The sequence below is a fragment of the Moschus berezovskii genome, chromosome 12 (genome assembly GCF_049115385.1).
Source record: "Moschus berezovskii isolate FMDL1 chromosome 12, NW_MosBer_1.0, whole genome shotgun sequence".
In the NCBI taxonomy this organism is placed as follows: Eukaryota; Metazoa; Chordata; class Mammalia; order Artiodactyla; family Moschidae; genus Moschus; species Moschus berezovskii.
Window position 1 is genome coordinate 79,730,419 of NC_142471.1, and position 21,894 is coordinate 79,752,312.

At 48.3% G+C, this 21,894-nt stretch overlaps 1 protein-coding gene across 1 annotated transcript; it reads left to right on the top strand.

The window, feature by feature from the left end:
* The first annotated feature begins 1,463 nt into the window (after positions 1-1,463).
* Positions 1,464-21,540, top strand: HABP2 (hyaluronan binding protein 2). The gene is made up of 13 exons (XM_055424299.2): positions 1,464-1,504; positions 3,986-4,068; positions 8,044-8,154; positions 9,616-9,723; positions 11,135-11,251; positions 11,979-12,098; positions 12,610-12,781; positions 14,184-14,281; positions 16,224-16,479; positions 16,876-17,018; positions 17,853-17,987; positions 18,961-19,106; positions 21,376-21,540. The coding sequence occupies exons 1-13, from the start codon at positions 1,464-1,466 to the stop codon at positions 21,538-21,540; spliced, it is 1,695 nt and encodes a 564-aa protein (XP_055280274.2).
* The last annotated feature ends 354 nt before the right edge of the window (positions 21,541-21,894 follow it).

Below are 21,894 nucleotides of genomic sequence, written 5' to 3' on the forward strand. Positions count from 1 at the left end.
CTCAGGGCTATTTTTGTTGTTGTTGATCTCTGATTTAACTGAAAGAAAATATTCCACCTATTAAATAAATAACACTTTCTCTTTTTTTCTGATGTACTGAATTCTAAAAACAAAGGGGACAACAGAGGATTAGATTGTTGGGTGGGATCACAGACTCAATGGACACGAGTTTGAAAAGCTTCAGGGGTTGGTGATGGACAGGGAAGCCTGGCGTGTTGCAGTCCACGGAGTCGCAAAGAGTTGGACATGACTGAGTGACTGAACTGACTGACTGACTGCATTTTAAAACAAAGCAAACACTATTCCTACCATTATCTGTTTTTTTAGCAAGGGCTTCCCTGGTGACTCAGAGGTTAAAGGGTCTGCCTCCAATGCAGGAGACCCGGGTTCGATCCCTGGGTCGGGAAGATCTCCTGGAGAAGGAAATGGTAACCCACTCCAGTATTCTTGCCTGGAGAATCCCATGGACGGAGAAGCCTGGTAGGCTATAGTCCACGGGGTCACAAAGAGTCGGATACAACTGAGTGACTGAACGGAATGGAACGGAACGGATGTTGAGGCATGCCATATGCCAAACACTGCTGGATAATGGCTAAATACAACAGTGGTGAAACAGAAAGAGCCCTGATTTTCTAGAGAATCGGAGTTTGATGTGAGCAACAGATAACATGCAAATAAACAGATATAAAATTATAAGCTGTAATGGGAACCATGGAGGAAATAATTGGGTGCAGAGACAAAACTATGGGGGTGTGTCATACTGATGGGGGAGGTGGTCAAGATGCGGAGAAGATGACATTAAAGCTGGCGTGGCAGCAAGGGAGGAATGGTGGGGAAGCTATCTAGGCAGAAGGACAACAAGTGCCAAACCCCAAGGAGGGAAGAGCTTGGCTGGTGCCATTTGGAACCCAGGTCTGGTTGGAGCACCAGGAGAGAAACAACATTTGGAGCAAAGGGTCTGGGATGAGGTTCATAGGTCCCGGCAGGTGTTTCTATTTTGTTCCAAGAACAATGAGGAGCAACTGGAGAGTTTAAGCATCTGTCCATCTCCAACCTTAAAGAGCTGTTGTGTGATAGTCGTCCAGTTGCATCCAACTCTTTACAACCCCATGGACTGTAGTCCACCAGGCTCCTGTCCTTGGGATTTCCCAGGCAGGAATACTGGAATGGATTGCCATTCCCTTCTCCAGGGGATCTTCCCAACCCAGGGACTGAATCTAGGTCTGCTGCGTTGCAGGCAGATTCTTTACCCTCTGAGCCACCAGAGAAGTCTAAGGCAGTCACCTAGACATGGGCATGATTGTGAATCCTCTCATAGCTGGGTGACCTCTGAAACTCAATTTCCTCATCTGTGAACATGCTAATGAACGACTCTTCATAGGGTTGTTGTAAGAGTTAAATGCAGCAATGTATAGTCAGGCAGAGGAGACACACAATACATGGTGACCACTCTAACTGAGAAGATGGTCAGTACCTGGGCAGCCAGGTTTCACCGCGGGCACAGGTAAGTAAAAGCACTCTGCATCCATACTGGGGAGAAGAGTGATGCTGCAGATGTTCAGCCAGCACAGGAAGAGTGGGAAACGTGGTCAAACAGGCCCTACCACTCTCTCCAATCCACACCCCCATCCCCCAGCCATCAGGAAAGTACCCAGTGCTGCCATGCCCTGGCTATGACCCCGAAACAGCCCCTTCCGGCTCACAGCAGCTCAGGAAAGAGCCCAACCAGCTCAGAGAACTCAGCCTTGATTCTCTCTGTCGTTTTCTTTTCCAGTCCTCCCTGCTGTCTTTTCTCACAGACCCGGACCCAGGTGAGTGTGCAGACTACCCTGGGGCTGCCCACCCCACAGGCTGGCTCTGGGATGGAGAAAAGGGGTGTGAGTGTGGGTGTGCCCTCAGGGTTCCAACGTTTCAGAAGTGGCTTGGACCCCTTTGAGGATTTCCCCAAAGAAATATACTCCTGGGTGTTTATGTGTCCACACACAGTATTTCACACAATTTTGAGTTGACTGATGTTCAGTCTCAGGACTCCAAGAGAAAAAGTGCTGAAGTAGTTAAACCCTTTCATTTCACAGAGAAGGAAACAGGCTCAGAGAGGGGAAGCAACCTGCCCCAGGCCACACAGCCCACTAATGGCTGAGATGAGACGCTTTGCCTTGGCAGAGGGAGGGTGTCTCGAGCCATGGCTCCAGGAAGGCCAGCCGTGTGCTACCCCACGCTCTCCACTCCATCAGTGGGAGGCCAGCGCCTCTCTGTGGAGAGGGTGGTGCCATGGAGGCAGGCTCCAGGCTGGCCCATCCCTGCTGATGGCCTCCCACCAGCAGCCCCACCGGGATGCTCCTCCACCGGCTTTGTTTCCTCAATGTCCTTTCACACAAGCTCTTCTCTCACAGACACATCCGCCACCTCTCACCTTCTTCCCATCCTGTCTCCTCTGCCTGGTACCCTGGGCTGAGTAGAGCTGCTCCTTCCTGCCATCTGGTCCCCTCTGGGTCTCTGTCTCTGGGTTCGAATCTCTTTTTGCTGCTCTGAGACCCAAGGGAGTTAACTCCACTCACTACTTCACTGGGGGGAGAACGCTTCCCCCACTGCTAGTTCCCCATGTTGGTCACCCGCAGAGAACCGACCCAGGCACAAGGAGACTACAGTCACATCTCAGCTTTGGATCAAGGGTCTGTTTGGAGCAAAGATGGCGCTAACTGGGTCAAATTCAGCTTGACAGTCAATATTCTCCAGCAGCAAAGCCCTACATGGGCAGACAAACTTGTGCCAGCTCAAGGCAAGTGACCTTATCCCATCCCATTTGTTTAGGGAATGTTTGTGAAATTGGTAAGAAATATACATGAGTGTGGCATGCGGGGGTTTGAAAGGATCGGGGTCTTTCCTCAAAGCACAGGAGAGTGTTGAATTCAACAGCATATAATTCCTTGGAAGGATCATATTTCAGGGAGGGCTCCCTCGGACGGCCAGACCAGCCGTGTCCACACGTGGAATCCAGGGAAGGTCCAAAGGCCAGAGATGGGACGGGCTGCCCCTACCCCAGCTCAGGCACCACTGAACGGGCTGCTGTAGTCTGGGTGCCCGAGAGACAGGGCTGCAGAACTGTGGGGTCATACAGAGGAAGAAATAGGACGTTGACGACTCAAGGGACCTCACGCTCCATGTATTTGAAAAGCAGCCCCACCCTTAGTCCGTGAGGTAGCCTTTGTGGGAACTAAAAGGGGTATTTACCTCAACACACTTTACTGCCACCTGCCAGAAAGTTGCAAAAGACATCTACAATGACTGAGTTTATGATGCCCTGGATTGTGCAGTGAACAGCGTAAAGACCATGGACTATATGCAGTGGTTCTGCTGAATAGACGTCACAGAAAAGGGATTGGATACATTTTATGCATCCACAAAGTTCTCAGTTTTAATTAAACAGATTCTAAACTATAGTGTCAGATTTTATTTGCGAATAGTAGATCATCAGAGTTCTCAAAAAAAATCTCAATGGGTTTTGGGGCTCTTGGAAAATAGCGCGTTTTCCATCCCTGGTGGTATTCAAGCACAGTCTGAAAAACCAGTCAATGGACATGAATTTGAGCAAACTCCAGGTGACAGAAGGACAGGGAAGCCTGGCGTGCTGCAGTCCACGGGGTCTCAAAGAGTCGGCCACGACTTAGCGACCAAACAACAACAATAGGGAGTGGAGAGTGGGATTTAACATGCTGAGTCTCTGGGCTTTATAAGAACTCCGCCAGTGGCTTCTGAGAGTTCAGTGAGTAGAAGAAGGGACCTTGGAGCAGGCCGCCCACAGGTTCCCGAGTCCCTCTCAAGGTGTTCGGTCAGCCTGTGGCTGTGGAATAGGGTGAGATGTCGTGACTCGGTCTGTCTGCAAAGAACAGGTTAGGTTCTAAAGACTCCTCTGTTTGTGTCTGATTTAATTTCATCTGAGGGTTATACTTTGATGGAATTTTGTCAGATTCCCCGCCGTCTGTAGACAATGGTGGGGCCAGAGATACACTGTGCTCGTGTCCACGGGCAAGCCGCTGCTGTGGCTGATCCTGCTGGAGTCAGTGCATGGTAAGGGCCTTGCTGGCACAGAAGGGGCCAGGACACAGTCCCCAACGGGTGGCAGAGGAGGTGGCCATCAAATAACACAGACTGCCCATCTCCCCAAAGCAGGTGACGCGACAGCCCACAAGCCTATGGAAATGCCTCTTCAAAGCCGGCCAGACTGGGCCCAGCAACACAGGCTGAGCGCATCCATCAGCTGTCCTGCCGCCTGCCAGCAAGGGTCTCTGCTGGGCTTGCCCTGTCAGCCGGATTGGAAGCGTCAAATGCAGGCCGACAGGGCTGGGGTTTGGGGGCGGCCCTCAGAGGAACAGTTTGTGCCACAGTGATGGATGGTGCCAACAGGGACGGCGTTCCAGGGATTTCTACTCTGTTCTACACATCTGGCGAGCTCTTTAACCCAAACAGCTGCAGAGCCCCATCCCAGGAACTCTGGAGTTTTTCTGTAGGGACCACGATAATCCCGGTCCAGGGATCTGGAGCATGTGCCAAAGGAGATTTCCCAACGCATGTTACTTCCTAGAAGCTAAAACCCCTGGACTTTCAGGAAACACAAACCCACAAGAGGCTCCTGGGCTCATAAAAACCAAACTAGACTTGGAGTCAGATAGACTGGGGTTCTGATATCATCTCCTTCTGTACTAACTTTTCCTTTTCTGTAAAATAGAAATAAGAAGACCTATGCCATAGGGTTTTGTTTTGTTTTGTTAAGGTTAAACAGATTGTGTGAAATCACATTTATTTAGTATAGTCAGCAATACATAGAAAATAGTGAGTGTATAATAACCTCTTATTTGGATTATTGGAGTTAAGATACTCTTACCATTCTTCCTGATAAATTCTAAAAGCAGGCTGTGATAATTAGACAAATCTACAAGGGTTTCTTTTTATACCTGATATGAAATGCTTCTGACAGCTGCCCCATTCTTCCCCCAAAGCTTTCTCCTTTCCTATAGACTAGAGAAAGTTTCTGATAATCTGTATTTGAACCTGGAGTGATTTTTCAAAATCTACCAATGGAACCAAATTTCATGTCGGGCTGCATGCAATCCCTCTCTCCCCAGGTAAGCCCTTGGACAAATTTCTATACTCCTGTCAAGCTCATCAGGCACTGTCTTCACCAAATATCTATGACCCAGATCTCACAGTTTCTCTCCTGAATTCTCTGTTTACTCTAAACCAGACAGACACCATCTTTGCTGGCAGAGCTGTGTGCCCACTGTGTGTTGGCTGATTAGAAGCAAGGGAGGTTTGGCCACCGAGGGAAATCTTAATCTATCAAATACATATGTCAGGAGTTAATAGGGCTCTGTGTTGGGCACTGTGGAGTAAAAAATAGGAATGGACATGGCTCTTACTCTTAAGAAGCCAACTATGTAGTTGGAGGAAACAAATCAGATAGACCATGTTAAATACGAAATACAAGAGATATGCTCTCTGAGACTGAGCCATGCAACCTAAAATTCTGGAACCAACTGAGCCATTGAGGAGTTCTAGTGTCTAAAAGTTGTATCCCACCAGCAATTGAATATTAATCAAGCTATGTGGGTCTGTTTGTTATTACTACATGATATAGTCGGCCCTTGAACAATTTGAGGGTCAGGGATACTGACCCCAATATAGTAAAAAATCTACTTTGAGTCCCCCCAACCCCCAGCTTAACTTCCCTGGTGGCTCAGCAGTAAAGAATCTGCCTGCAATACTGGAGACGTGGGCTTGATCCCTGGGTCATAAAGACCCCCTGGAGAAGGAAATGGCAACCCACTCCAGTATTCTTGCTTGGGAAATCCCATGGGCAGAGGAGCCTGGCTGCTACAGTCCCTGGGGTCGCAAAGAGTCGGATATGAGTGAGCGCACACACACACACACTGCCTAGCCTGGCAGGACTATAATTCAACATCTATGTGTTTCATTCCCTCCTTAGCTTCACTGAGGAGTGAGCAGGCCTTGTAAATAGAGCTGGATTCAAGTCAAAACCCTCCAACAGACATTTCATCCATCCCTCGTCATCTGGAAAAATCATACCATTCCATCTATCTATAAAAACCTCCCTTCATTTCCAGATATCTGCAATGGTCTAACCAAGATCAGCCAGTCTGATCCTCAACTTGTGGGAGTGATGGGAGAAATTACAGGAGCAATTCGAAGGCGCTTATCTATAAACACCTATAGGAAAAACAAAAATCAATTCTCCAAAGGAAAAAGAAAGAAATGGGGCCATCATCTCATTACCAAACCCACTGTCTCTGCAAAATGTCAGTTTGAAATCTTTCATGTCAAATTCAGAAAAACATTTTTCCCCCTCACTCTCTCCCTCTCTTTCTCTACTTTATCAAGTTAGCTGGAAAGAAACTTGATTTGCTCCAGGAAGACAATGGCCTTATCTTCAACCTAGATCCTCATGCCTGGGAAGGTGGCCTCCTCTGGGAGCATTTTCATAGTGGGGAAAAGCGGCTCCGAGCGAAATAATGAGGAAGCAAAGGGAGTCTTGACTTGACACTGTGATAAATGAGGTGAAACTTTGGCAAGGAACCAGAGTTGGCGTATTCAAAAAGGAAATAAAAAGATGACTCCATTTTAATGGGAAATATAAAACAGCCATTGTGCAAAAGTCGATTTTTCAAAGGCCAGAGAGATAAAGACTATCGGGGAATGACTGAGAGACCAGTAAAATAATGTGACTGATAATCAGGCTTAGGTAAAGTGGCATCCTCCGAGCCATCGGCTGGCTCTGTGGGAGTGCCTTTTCAAGTCGGCTATCTGCATTTGCCCCTACGCCATTATCATATGCATCTCCGGAGGGCTTCAGCTTCAGCTTGCCGACTTGCCACACTCCTGCCAGCTGGCGAGAGCAAAGTCAACCCTACTTCTCTTACATCCCAAACTTCTCTCTGTCAGCCACAGAGCTACCAACATCTTCCAAAGCCCCAGACAACAGAGAGCTTGGGTCCAGCCTTACACACACCTACTTTTCCCAAAGGACTGGTCTAGTGTGAGATTTACCACCATGGCCAAGGCCATACACTGCCCTTTCTCTCAGTGGGCAAGGTCTGTGAACCTTCTCAAGGTTGTTCTTGGATGGTTCCTAATTAACAGTCTGGATGTGCAGTGGGAATGACAGGACCCCTTTAACAACGGCAAGTGTGAGTTCTCTGAGGCAGTGTGAGAGGCCTGCTGAAGAAGTTGAGTGTGTGCAATTTAGGGGTTATGCGGAGATAAGCTGCCTTAGTTCATAAGCTACTATCTACTAGTGTGTGACCTTGGACACACTGAACCTCTTTTAGACTCTGGTTTCTAAGTTTAAAGTAGAGATAATAATGTACTTCCTAGATTTTCAGGAGAATGAAATGGGATGTCTCATATAAAATGCTTAGCACAGAGCCTGGTACATAGTAAAGACTCAGTAAATATTAACGGTTATGATGACTCTATAGAAATAACTTGGGAGCAGTTTGATGCTGTGACCGAAAGGGAGGTGACAAATTTCCTTGACTTGATTGAGCTGAAGTGACTGGTGAAGTCCCACTGAGAAATTTCATTCATAGAACCACCCAACAAGGCACCCAAGTGCCCCTGGATCTGACCCTGGGCAGATCGTATATAGCAACTTGGAGGATTCCTAGACCCCAGTCATCTTCCTGTTGTTACAGGCGAGGAAGCCGAGGCACCGAGAACTGGCTTGTGTCCCAGGTCGTGGTTAGTGGAAAGCCAGAACTCGACATCTTCTGCCCATTTCCAAACACATGCTCTTGACCTTGCCAAATGCCAGTACTGGCTCACTGGGTCATAACACCCCCCTCAAAAGAAAATTCACAATGCCTGACCCCTTCTATACACCCTATTCGTGTCAGGAGCTGAAAAGACACAGGAAGCCTCTTTAAGGACCTAGAAATCTTCGGAAAGCGGGGTTTTCCGTGAAATAAAACGGTGGCTTCTTTAAGTCTAACAATTAGGGTTTCTTCTGTCCTGTTCCCACGTCTGTAGATTGGACTCCTGACCAGTATGAGTACGGCCAAGAGTATTATAACCAGGAAGAGAATGCCAGCAGCACCCCTGCCCATTCTGACAACCCTGACTGGTACTACGAAGAGGATGGTGGGTACCAAAGCTGTTTGGGGGCCTCCCGAAAGGAGAGCAGCACAGCTAGCGGGAAGTTTAAATGTGACCACATTCAAGGGCTCTCCCCCTCCTCTCTGGATGGCATCGTAAAAGAGGTTTTGAAAAAAGTTATTCAGAGTGGCTTTTTTTTTTTTTTTCAGTTAGAATCATATACTGTGAAAACTGGGGAGATTGTTAGAGACCATCTCTTCCACCCTCAAATGACAGGGGAAGCAAGCGAGGCCAAGAGAGGAGCTGACTTAGCCAAGATCACACAGCAAGTTAGTGCATCATCATCGAGGTCTCCCGACCCTGTGGGTTAGAGTCACGTTCAAAGTCATTCCCAGAGCTTTCGTGACATGTGGGTCCTAATTATGCAGAAGAATTTCAGTTAGCGTCAGGCATCAGACTGTAGCGAATGCACAGCTGGCAGTGGGCCTTTTTTTGACCTGCGCTGTGTTTTCCCTTCTCTTTTCGCTCTTTGGAAGCTTTGCACAGTTGTTAGGTTGTGTGTGTGTGTGCATGTGTGTATTCACACGTGTGCTTTGGCCACATTTATTTTTGTTTCTGTGGCTTCTTAACCCACGCAAAGGGACAGAAAGGAAAATGAGAAGCTGGGCCTAAGCACAGGCACGTGACTAAACCAGGAGAAGGAATGGAAAGCACTTAGCAGCTGGAATAAAAGCTGTGTAACTGCGAAGTGGCCTGGAAGGCAGGGCCAAGATCCGGGGCATCAGGGGAACATCAGAAGGGACCATCAAAACAAGAGCCAGGCCCAGGGATCCTAGTTCCTGAACCAAAGAACAATGTGTGTGAACAGAAGGATAAAGAATTCCCCAAGGGAAGATCCATTCAGACAGCCATGAAAAGCCAAAGCCACAGATGAAATATGACAAAATCTAACTGAACAAGTAGTTGAAGAAAGATGAAGGCCACTGGGTCATTTCCTCCTCGCCGTCAGTTCTTCTGTCCCCCTCTTGCCTTTGGTCTTCTTTCCTGATGTTCAGAAGGCTGGTGTTTCATTAGGGGTGGGTCTTCGTTCCCCACTCCTGACCTCCACCCCTGGGCACTGGGAGTAGGGGAGGTCTTCAGGCTTGTGAAATGCCTTCAGCATCAGAGACAGACCCGGTGGCACTCCCAGCGAGACTGGGAGGAGAGAGACAGTGATGACGGGAAAGGGGAGTTGCTCCAGGAGAAAGGCCCCATCCAAAGCCAGGCCGAGGGAGACAGGCACAATTCCTTCTCGCCTCTCGTCTTGCTAACCCGAATCCCTCCCTCTGCCCTTGTGATGGCAGTGTTCCTGGCTCTTTAAGGGCAAAGCGGATTTCCCCCTTTCCCTGATCATTGGCTCTGTAGTTCCTCTCTTATTTGGGGGCAGGAGGCAGAAATCCAATGAGCGAAGCGGGGCATCTCGCCTGCTTTTCATTGCAAATCTTGCCTTCTGCCCACGTGCTTCAGACGCATGCCTGTCCAACCCCTGTACACACGGTGGGGACTGCCTCATCAGTGGGGCCACCTTCACGTGCCGCTGTCGGGAACCTTTCTCCGGAAACAGGTGTCAGAATGGTGAGTGTACCTTCACCAGATCCGCTCTTTCCTCCGAGTTGAATAACAGGCACTTTCCCCTGCAATTCTAGGGGTGTAATGAAGGCTCTCAGAAATCCCATGGAAAGGCTGAAAACCACACATATTATATTATGCATAAAGGATTCCTCAGCCTGGTCAAGGCAACATCTCCCTGAGTCCTCATTCCCACGTGTTAGATTGGACTAATATGTCCATTCCACAGATGAGAACACTGAGGAGATAAGAACTGGATCCTGACCAGGGCTTGTTATTACTGTTGTTTAGAGTATTTAGACCAACGTCAACAGAAAAGTGTTCTCAAATAGGGGAGTAGGAAGATGCTCAGGGCACATAAGGCCCAATCCTGTTAGAGAAAGGGAGACCAGAGTATACAGGGGACTTGTGCATATTCACACATCTAGTTGGGAGAAGAGCAGGAATTAGAGATCTGGGGCCTGATTCCAGCTGGAGGCTCTCTCTTCCTGCCATCCTCACTCATGAAGACTCTGATAAAGCTGTGTCTGCCTTTAGTGACCTCTTGTGGGCATAGCAAGAGGTGATAAGGTATTGGGAATAGAATTCTTATGGTCTAATTATGCCCTTAGAGAGAACCCGGATTCTGTCCTATCTAGTGACCATATAACTGGGGTTGGGGAGGCAGTGAGGGTTTTGAGGTTGACTTCTTTCTCTGTGCCCTTTTCAATTATTCCTACCATTTTCTTAAAAAAAATTCATTTATTTATTTGGTCGTGCTGGGTCTCAGTTGGGGCATGTGAGATCTTTAGTTGTGGCATTCGAACTCTTAGTTGTAGCGTGTGGGATCTGGTTCCCCACCCAGGAATTGAACCCAGGCCCCCTGTACTGGAAGCACAGAATCTTAGCGCCTAGGCCACCAGGGAAGTCCGTCCTATCATTTTCAACCCTGCAAAGTCTAAGTAAATGCTTCAGGACGGTTTGGGATATCAGGCACAAGCACAGCATCTGAGTTTATTCCTCCACTTCTTGGAAGAGTGACAAAATTGTAAATGGAACATAAAATCAGCTATAAAGCAGAGAAACTCAAATTGCAGATTCATTTGGATTTTTTGAAGTTTTAAAATTATCAAAGTGCTTATAAAGATAGAATAATAAAGGCTATGAGCACAAGGAACTCATAAGGAACTGGGAAGCAATCACCCATGACCCAAGGATAAGGGAAATTTTCTTGGGGGAGGGGGTAGGTGAGGGATGGGGGGGTGGGTATCATGGTGTTTCAGAACCATGGACAAGGGCACATGCTCTACCAGTCACCAACACTACCTCCCCCAGGACCACCTCCTAAACATTGTACTCTGCAGGTACCTCTCAAAGTAAAATGTGCCCCAAATAACATCCTTTACTTTGGCTAAACTTCTCTATTGATCTCCCACAGTACAAAACAAGTGCAAAAACAACCCATGTGGCCGGGGAGACTGTCTCATTACTCAGAGTCCTCCTTACCACCGCTGTGTCTGCAAACACCCTTACAAGGGTTCGGACTGCTCCAGAGGTAAGTACTGGAAGCCTCTTCTATGCTAAGCTCTCTCTACCCTGACTTATGCCTGGGATGTCAGTATCCTACTGTGTGAAGTCCAGACACCAATCCAAAGTTTTGGTGACATTCAGGATGGCCCTTTTAACTAAGACTTTTTAATATTCAGTATCCCTGGAGAGTCCAGTGGGAATTGACTGGTCTGTGTGCCTTCCCATAAAAAAATCAACTTGAAACGAACGTCTAGGAAGTAAGCCTCAGTCTATTCCTAGAATGGGTCATGTATATTTATTCACTGCTGTGAGTCGGGCATTGTCCCAGGAGATTTACATTCTCTTTCACATTCTCCCAAAAACACTACAAGAAAGAGTTTTACAGATGAAGAAATTGAAGTTCAGAGAGGTTAGCTAATTTGCTCATGGTTACACAGCTATCAAGGGGCAGAGCTAAGTTTCAATCTAGCTCAGACTGGCCCCAAATTCCTGCTCAGTCCATGCATCTTGCTGTTCCTTACTGAACGACCCATCTACTTATATACTCATTTTTGCTGGCCTCCGTCATACTGCTTCACCCATGTTTGTTTACATTCTTGAGGTGCGTGTGTATGTTTACTAGCATGTCAGTGGGTCTCTCTTTCCCCTTTGGTGACCCATCTTCTGTGAAAGGATGGACACCAGAAAAGTGCTCAGATGTAGCTGCAACTGCTCCTAAAGAGTCTTCCTGGACGCACTCCCTGTGTTCACAGTGGCTCCTGTGTGCAGGCCAAATCCCTGCCAAAATGGTGGCACCTGCTCCCGGCAGAGGCGGAGGTCCAAGTTCACCTGTGCCTGTCCCGACCAGTTCAAGGGAAAACTCTGTGAAATAGGTATGGGTCTCTACCACCACTTCTCCAGAATCTCAGAGCCACAGAGGAGGCCTCTGGAATCCTTTATCTGTTGGGGACTTGGCAGAACAGGATTCAAGTCAAGATTCCCAAGCGCTGCTATTGCCTCAGCCGTCCAACCAAAGGGCATAGGGTGTGCCCTGCTCCATGTAAAGGATGTAATAAACGGGGACATATGTAGGGAAGTCAAATACTTCTGGGCATCCTTGGTCCTCAATGCACCTACCTCCACGCACCTCAGTGTACCAGTTCTTGTTTGAGCCAAAAGTAAAGAATTCAGTTCCCACCCCACACCCCCATGATATTCTGTTTTTAAGCTGGGTTGAAGGTGGAACATTCTCAAACCACCTTCTTTCTGGGACCGGTGGTGAAATCTCAGGGTGATCAATATTTAGGCCCGGTCCTCTCACCACCCGATACACCTGACAAGTCCTTTCCGGGCGCGGCACGCCAGTTGGTCTCGTTTCTCACATTCTTGCCTGCTCTTTCCGAGGCCCTGATGACTGCTATGTTGGTGACGGCTACTCTTACCGAGGGAAAGTGAGTAAGACAGTCAACCAGCACTCATGCCTTTACTGGAACTCCCACCTCCTCTTGCAGGAGAATTACAACATGTTTATGGAGGATGCTGAGGCCCATGGGATTGGGGAGCACAATTTCTGCAGGTAAAACTCACCTTCCTCTCTGCTAAGTCTTGGATACTTGTCAGGGTGAGGATTTGTTTGTCCTTTCCCCTTGCTCCTTCCCTGGTGGCTCAGATGGTAAAAGCATCTGTCTACAATGTGGGAGACCCAGGTTCGAGCCCTGGGTTGGGAAGATCCCCTGGAGAAGGAAATGGCAATCCACTCCAGTACCATTGCCTGGAAAATCCCATGGACAGAGGAGCCTGGTAGGCTACAGCCTACGGGGTCGCAAAGAGTTGGACACAACTGAGCGACTTCACTTTCACTTTCTTTCCCCTTGCTCCTAGTTTTCCTGAGTCAGCTTAGAGATTTTGAAATGGAACACTGAAACTCATCAGCTTACTATCAATAGGAAGATTTTCCAACTCAGTATAGGTTAGGTTATGCTGCTGTAACGAACAACCCCAGTGGCTTGAAAACATCAGTGTTTATTTCTCACTCACACTGCATGTGTCGTGTAACTCCACAAAGTTACTCAAATATCCAGGGAGGGCAAGGAGAGCCTGGAACATGGAGCATGAGAGTTTTACTACCTCAACCTAGAAGTGACACATCATTTCAGCACATGTATTTCATTGACCAGAAATAGTCACATGGTCCCACATAAACTTCAACGGAGAAATGGAACATCAAAGGAGAAAATGAAAGGTTTGGTGAGACTTATAGTCTCTCCCACAAGGATGTGCAGGCTTTCCCAGATAAGAATAATGTTATTTCCATCCCTGGTGATGACTAGTTACCTTCTTCCCTATCTGCTGCCTCCAGACCATTCTGTTGCCTTCCTCCCTCTGCTCATTGTCTAGCCATGGCCAAGGACATTCTATACGGTCTCCATATAGAAACAGGGATTTTGTGTATGGCTTTCAACTGGTTCCATTAAGCAGAAGGATTTCCCTTGCACAACACACAAGTTCCCTTCCACTTTTGTTGACCTTGAGCTGTTCCTTGCATGGGATTGTCTTCAGGGTAGCCTCTCTCAGAGAATCCTCATGCTCCAAATTTGAAACTTTGGGCAAAGGAGCCCGTCTCTCACCCTGTTTCTATAGGTATTTCATGTTCCTAAGAAAGAAGGATCTTCAACAGGGATCTCATTTATTTTCCTGCAAAAAAATTTGTGTCTTGTGGATCTGGCATAAAGTTTGTGAACTACTTCCTGGTTATTGAGATTCCCCTCCAGAAGTTAAGACTTGGTCCCAGAGCTATAACCATGCTTATACGCCAAGCTTTGCTAACCTGTTGGAGGAATGGAATGGAAGGTAGCCCTGGGTATCGGGGGCAGAGGGTGCAAGAACTTGGTATTCTTTTACCCAAAGGTCCTTTAATGAAGTCCAGTGGGTTCACCAAGCCTCAACCCTGGCTTACTTTGTTGTTTGCTCTTTTTTAGAAACCCAGATGGAGACAAAAAGCCCTGGTGTTTCTTTAAAGTAAACAATGCAAAGGTGAAATGGGAGTACTGTGATGTCCCCGCCTGCTCTGCCCTAGGTAAGACCGCGGCCATCTGGGGGGCTGGCAGTGGGGAGGTTGCAGATCCGCAGACAGACATTCCCGGAACTCTCTTACTCTCCCTCCTACCCTTACTGTCCCTCCACACCTGCTTCACCTTTGCCATCCTAGTGGCAACCCAACTCCCCAGCCCTCTGCTCCCAGGTCGAGCAGACCTGGACGACTTTGTAGACTCAGGCCTCCTGGCTCCCAGTCACTGCATTCAGCAAATACTGATCGCTTGCTTGCCGTATGCCAGGCGCTGTGCCAGGCCTTCAGTGTATAGTGGGGATCAAACATTGGCTGGGCCTCCACAGCCCCTCAGGATGCAACACGGACTGAGCTCCAGCTTCACGGTCTTTCTGAAAGTCTGCCTTGGTCCACTTGTCTACCCACATCTGAAGCTACGCACCCTCCTGCCCTGATCAGTGGAATTTCTTCCCTGAACAGTTTCATTTTTGCGCCTTTGCTCTGTCCCACGTTTGCTCTTGTCCATATCTAACCATTATGAGAATCACCCCAAGGAATCACTTCTCCTGGCTCAAATGGTAAAGAATCCACCTGCAGTGCAGGAGATCTGGGTTCAGTCCCTTTGTCAGGAAGATCCCCTGGAGAATGGAGTGGCTACCCACTCTAGAATTCTTGCCTGGAGAATTCCATGGACTGAGGATCTTGGTTGGCTATAGTATGTGGGGTCACAAAGAGTCAGACACAACTGAGCAACTGTCACTTTCAATCACTCCTCAAGAAAGTCCTCCATGATCTACCAAGAGAAGTGTGACATTTCACTCCTTACAAACCTCATGAAATAGATTGGGCACCACCCAGACAACTCTTACTGCTCTTTCCTTTGATTGACTGTTATCTGTGCAAATGTCTCATCTATCCAACTCTGTCATCTGGGTATCTTCCCCTAGGCACCAAAAAAGCCTTCAATAATCTATGTGGGCATTAACATAGTTAAATACATACCTGAAGGTCAGTAAAGAATCTGCCTGCAATGCATGAGACCTGTGTTTGATTCCTGGGTCTGGAAGATCCCCTGGAGAAGGAAATGGCAACCCACTCCAGTATTCTTGCCTGGAAAATCCCATGGACAGAAGAATTTGGTGGGCTACAGTCCATGGAGTTGGACACAACTCAGCAACTAAACTACCAGAGATGGATTTCTATATTGATACTTATTTGCACATGTTTTATTGAAATACTGTTGCTATACAGTGTTATGTAAGTTACAGGTATATACTAGAAGGATTCAAAATTTTTCAATGTCGAACTATATTTATAGTTATTATAAAATGTGGACTATATTCCCCCCTGTTGAACAACAAAATAAACCCCTTGTAGTTTATTTTATGCCTAATAATTTGTACCTTTTAATCCCTTACCCCTGTCTTGCCTCTCCTCCCTCTGTCTCACCAATGCTAAGCACTAATTCATACTCTATATCCGAGTCTGCCTCTTTTTTGTTATAGTCTCTAATTCGTTGTATTTTTTAGATTCCATATATAAATCATACACATTTTTCTGTGTTTGTAGGCACATCAAAATAAGAAGGAAAAAGCAGTATCTTCATCATTAATTCTATAGACTTGCTTTGTGTTAATCAATATGCTCAACAGTTTTTTAAGGGTATGTATAAGCATGCAGGTTTTTGTTTTTTTTTTGCACTATGCCGACTGGACCTGTGGGATCATCCGTCCTCCACCAGGGATTGAATCTGGGCCTTTAGCAGTGAGAGCACGGAGTCTTAACCACTGGACCACCAGGGAATTCTGCCAACAAATGTTAATTGCACATTGTCCATCCTGTATTCACCAGTACAGTCTCTTAGGTCTGGATGCTAGCTCAGCTTCTAAGGCAGAGCCACACCTCTGATAAGGTCCTTCTGAGAACCTAGAGGGAAGGTGGAAGTGTGATTTATTTTTCTTGTGTTTCACAGACTTTGCCAACCCAGAGGGAGGACCCGCGGAGCCCGTGACCAAGTTTCCTGAGTTTGGGTCCTGCGGGAGAACTGAGATAGCAGAGAGGAAGGTCAAGAGGATCTTTGGAGGCTTTAAGAGCACGGCGGGCAAGCACCCGTGGCAGGCGTCCCTGCAGACCTCACTACGGCTGACCGTCTCCATGCCCCAGGGCCACTACTGTGGGGGGGCGCTGATCCACCCGTGCTGGGTGCTGACTGCTGCCCACTGCACTGAGTAAGCGCCTGCTGGGAGCAGAGGCCAGGGTGGCCAGAATCCCCAGGGCGTGCTGTCCCCTTCCCATCTGATCAGCATCTTGACAACTCTGGCAGGACTAGGGGGTCTGATCTAGCTCCACGGGCAAAAGCGTGTCTCCTTGAAATCAGACAACAGAAGAAAGCTCCTGTGTATAGAATGCTTACCACATGCATTACATGTGTTGTGACAGTCAGGCCTCAAAACTGACCTCTGCATGACCAGCAGGAGAGCTCTGCGAGCAAGACCATGATTACAGACGGGATGCCACCGGGCGAGAGGTCAGGTCATCTGTCAAAGGTCACACAGCTCATGGGTGTGGCTCCAGCCTCTCAAATTCCAGGACTAGTTCCTGATCATCATACTTTCCCCTTACAGGATAAAAACCAAATATCTAAAAGTGGTGCTTGGAGACCAGGACCTGAAGAAGACGGAATTCCATGAGCAGAGCTTTGGGGTGCAGAAGATTTTCAAGTACAGCCACTATATTGAAATAGATGACATTCCCTACAACGATATCGGCAAGTCTCTTTTCTATCGTGGCTTTCCCGTTTCTCTTGTCCTGGGTGGATTTCTCTACTGACAGAAAGTTGAGGCTTGGTTCTGGAAGGTGCTCTGAGCAGGTCTTTCATAGACCCTGTAAGGTAGAGCATTTCTTCCAGGGCATTTTAGTTCTGAAAGGTCCGTGTTAGTGTTGCAGATAAACGTGCACAAACTTTTAAACTGAGGGGAAGGAACATCCGATGCGAAGAACGGTGTGCTGTGCAGAGCTGTCTTGGATCCCTACCCCCCCACTGACTGACCGGTTTCACCCTCTAAGACTCAGTTCCCTCTTCCGTCAAACAGGGACACTGATGCCCAGCTGTTCCCTTCCTGTGTGCTAAGTGACATGACGTACATGTCTGCCCTGTGCATCTGGCACCTGGTAGGCAATGGTGTACTGAAGCTTCTTGTTCCCTAGTTCTGCATCTCATTTCTTCATTCACACACTTCTCACTCTCCCTCCTCAACACTGCACGCGTGCTAAGTCGCTTCAGTCATGTCCGACTCTGTGCGACCCTTTGGATGGCAGCCTACTAGGCTTTTCTGTCCTCAACATCTTTCCCCCACTTAAAGCCTGCTTTTCCAAAATGGTATTCAAAATGACTTCAAACTCAGTTATTATTTCTTAGTATTACTCTCAGCCTGAAGTGTTATGACTCCTCCCCAGGTGAAAGTTAAAAGCATGAAATGATAACAGAAGAATTTGGGGTATTGGGAGTGGGAATTTCCTACAACCACCTTCCAATCAAGCTGAAGCTGATGCTTCTTTGACGGAGAGGGTTTCATCACCCATTTCCCCTCTCTCTACCTAGCCTTGCTCAAGCTAAAGCCAGTGGATGGTCATTGTGCCCTGGAATCCAAATATGTGAAAACTGTCTGTTTGCCCGATGGTCCCTTTCCCTCTGGGACTGAGTGCCACATCTCCGGCTGGGGTGTCACAGAAACAGGTGAGTCTGGCCATGCACTCTCCTGAGACTCAGGTGACTTACATCCACCAGACAAGAAAGGGTCACATTCAACTGCCCTCCGGGACTAGAAATCAGAGTTATATTCAAAATGACTTATCAAAAGAAAGAGACTGCCCCAGCTTTCTGTGTATGTGCTCAGTCATGTCCAACTCTGCAATTGCATGGACAGTAGCCGGCCAGGCTTCTCTGTCCGTGGGATTTTCCAGGCAAGAACACTGGAGTGGGTTGCCATTTCCTACTCCAAGGTATCTTCCTGACCATCTCTCTAGCTCTACTGAAATCTCATCACCTTCACAGTCTCCTCTGATCTCCGTATCTGTTCTTGGCCCTAGCCCCTACCTCCTTGACTTTCACCAAGCATTGATCTTGTATCCATGGAGGATTTCCTCCTTTCCTAGGTAGATATAGTACTGACAAGATTATGCTGTTATTGTTCAGTCCCTAAGTCATGTCCAACTCTTTGCGACCCCATGGACTGCAGCATGCCAGGCTTCCCTGTCCTTCACTATCTCCCAGAGTTTGCTCAAATTCATGTCCGTTGAGTAGGTGATGCTATCTAATCATTTCATCCTCTGCTGCCCTCTTTTCCTTTTGCTTTCCTTCTTTCCCAGCATCAGAGTCTTTTCCAATGAGTTGGCTGTTCCCATCAGGTGCCCAAAGTATTAGAGCTTCAGCATCAGTCCTTCGAATGCATGTGCCCTGTAATATGGAAATTCAGAAGTAGTATCTTAAGTGTCTCTCAAATACTCAAAATAGATTTCTCTCCTTTCCAATCTTGTTCTTAATAATGGAAAGCAAGGATCATTTCAAGTAGGCTTCTCTCCCCGTCTCCTAGAAAAACCCCTACTGCCTGAACTTGGGCAGGTGGCCCTCTTCTGACCACTGCTGACTTCTGGTGGGGCAGGTTCCACCCTGGTCTCTACAGTGGCAATGTCTTTTCTCTGCCCCTCAGGAGAAGGATCCCGCCAGCTCCTGGATGCCAAAGTCAAGCTGATCAGCAACACGATATGCAACTCCCGCCAACTCTATGACCACTCAATTGACGATAACATGATTTGTGCAGGAAACCTCCAGAAGCCTGGACAAGACTCCTGCCAGGTCAGAGATTCCACGTGGCATTTGGAGAAAGCAGGGCCTTACACAGGGGAGCCGCAGGCAGGGAGGAGGGGCAGAGACCCACTTGCCATTCAGTCAAGGTGGGCACATCGGTCCTCTGGCAAACCTGAATCCACACCAGACCAGGAGGACTCAGCATCAATATCGTAGCAGTCACTTGGCTCACTCTTGTTGAATTTGCTTCTGACCAGTCTGGTGAAGGAAGTCACTGTCACCATTGTACAGATGCTTAGAGAAATTATCTTGGTCCACAGCTCCTGGGTGGAAAGGGCAGAGCAAGAACTTGCTCCTCTGTGTTAAAATGTGAAGAGGGTGTTTCTGCCCTCAGTGCTGGGCAGCTGGTCTGCAAGTCCCAATAAGCAGGGGACATTTGCAAAGACCCGTAGTGAGAGGAAGATGAGGGGCCAGAGAATTCACAATATTGAGTCACCATTAGGATTTAAATGTGTGTGTGTGTGAAGGGGGAAGGAGATTTAGCCCTAATACACTAATTGGCTGAGTGGCTCCTCTGTGGCCAGAGCCAATTGAGATCCTGCCTGACACCCACCCCCAGACAGGACTTTGGGGGACAAGCATGGGCTCGCTCAAACCTGAGCGCCTCCCTACAAAGAAACTCAGTAATGATCTGCAGCCTCGAGCCTGCTTTGGGATGGAGATCATGGTCACTCTTAGGGTCTGTGGCTCTCCTGTGACCCTTTGTCATTTCCCAAGGAGCCACAGGTATCTGCCTATTTATAGGAAGGGGGTGGGCAGACGGGAGCAATTTTCCCTGAGTCCCCAGAAGATGGATAAAGAAACAGATTGCAGGATTTTAAAAAGACAGTCAAAGGTTTGAAACCTGCTTCTGTCCTTTCCTTTGTGATCTTTATCAGTCACCGAATGGCTTAGTCAGCTTGGGCTTCTATACAAGTGACCGTAGACTGGGTGGCTAAACAACAGACATTTATTTCACCCAGTCCTGGAGGCTGGAAGCCTGAGATCAGGGTGCCAGCACGGTTCCAGTGGGACCCTCTCTGACTGCCAGCTTCTCGTCGTGTCCTCATGTGGCAGAGAGAGAGGCAGAGCTCTCTAGGTCCCTTCTGCATGTGTGCTTAGTCACTCAGTCGTGTCCGATTCTTTGCAACCCCAAGGATTGTAGCCCACCAGGCTCTTCAGTCCATGGGATTTCTCAAGCAAGAATACTGGAGTGGGTTGCCATTTCCTTCTCCAGGGGATCTTCCTGACCCAGGGATCAAATCTGGGTATCCTGCACTGCAAGTGGACTCTATACCGACTGAGCCACAAGGTTTCTACAAGGGCACTAATCCCGTGCATGGTCCCCACCCTCCCAAACTAATTACCTCCCCGAAGCCCCGCCTTCTAATAAAACATTAGGGTTTAACACAGGAATTTGAGCAGGGCAGGGAGGACACAAATGTTCAACCTGCTGCCCTCAAGTCATTAACCAACCTCAGGTGTCTAATCTATAAAATGGAACAAGGGTATCCATAAAACTGGGAGATTGTGGCTAAGATTGAAAGAAATAATTCATTAAATATCCTACCAGGTGTGTATGCAGAAGCAGGTGTGTGTGCGTGTGTGAGCTGTCACTCTCATTCCTGCCCTCCCTACCACCCTCCTGCTCTCCACTCTAACTGGGGGTTTAATGTGAACCACGCACTGTCCCATAAGCCTTAGAAGCCTTAGTCCTCACAAGAACCCTCGGGTGGGTTCTGTTGCCACCTATGGTTTACAGTGTGAGAAACGGAGGTCCCAAAGGCCAGCAGATGGACAGCTTGGTTTGGAGCCCGGTAAATCTAGCCCCATAGACCATGCTGAACATCATGGCCATGCTGCCCCTGAACCCCATCCTTCCTGACCAATGTGTGCCCTGCGGGCCCTGGAAGGTGCTCTATCCAAACAGGGCATCCCTCCAGCCCCTGCTAGATCCCAGGAAGGAATGAGAAGTCGAGAGCCCCTTAGTAACACCTGCATCACTGAGCCATGGTGGGTCAGGAAGTCAGGGTGTGACCTGGGCTTGGCCACATGGCTTCTCTGCCAAGCCCCCTCTGACTTAGGACACAGGCTGGTATCTGCTTCTGTCCCTTCAGAGCACTGCATCGTATGAGGCATAGGAAGAACCTTGTTGCCACTTTCCCCAGGGCTGGCCAACAATCCCACCCGTCACCCCCCAGCATCCCCTCATAGAAGGCGGGGCTGTCTCTGAGTATATACTGAACCACAAAGTGGACTCCTGCATCTTTTCCCATAGGGCGACTCTGGAGGCCCTCTGACCTGTGAGAAGGACGGCACCTCCTACATCTATGGGATCGTGAGCTGGGGCCTGGAGTGTGGGAAGAAGCCAGGGGTCTACACCCAAGTGACCAAATTCCTAACATGGATCAAAGCCACCATGGAGAAGGAGGGTAGCTTCTGAGGTGTCTTCGGAGGCTCACAGCCCGTCCTGTGAACGCCCAGACAAGGCGAGGCCCTGTGGGCAGCAATGGACGTCCCCCTGGAGCCTCTGAGTATCCAGGCTCTAAGCAGAGACCACTGCTGCCCAGCCCAGGGCACCAGGGACCAGCATGGCCCCCACTTCCTCAGGCTCCCTCCTGGGAAACCCAGAAATGAGAGAATCAAGCTGAAGTGCATGACGTTTGCTTCCCATCCAACAATCGTAGCTTATAGAAAATCAGTGTTCACAGCCTGCCTTTACCTGGGACACTGGCAAGTGTGAGCTTTCGGATGGCTCAGTATCGGTGGGGGTCACCTTTACGTCTTTGCTCCTCAG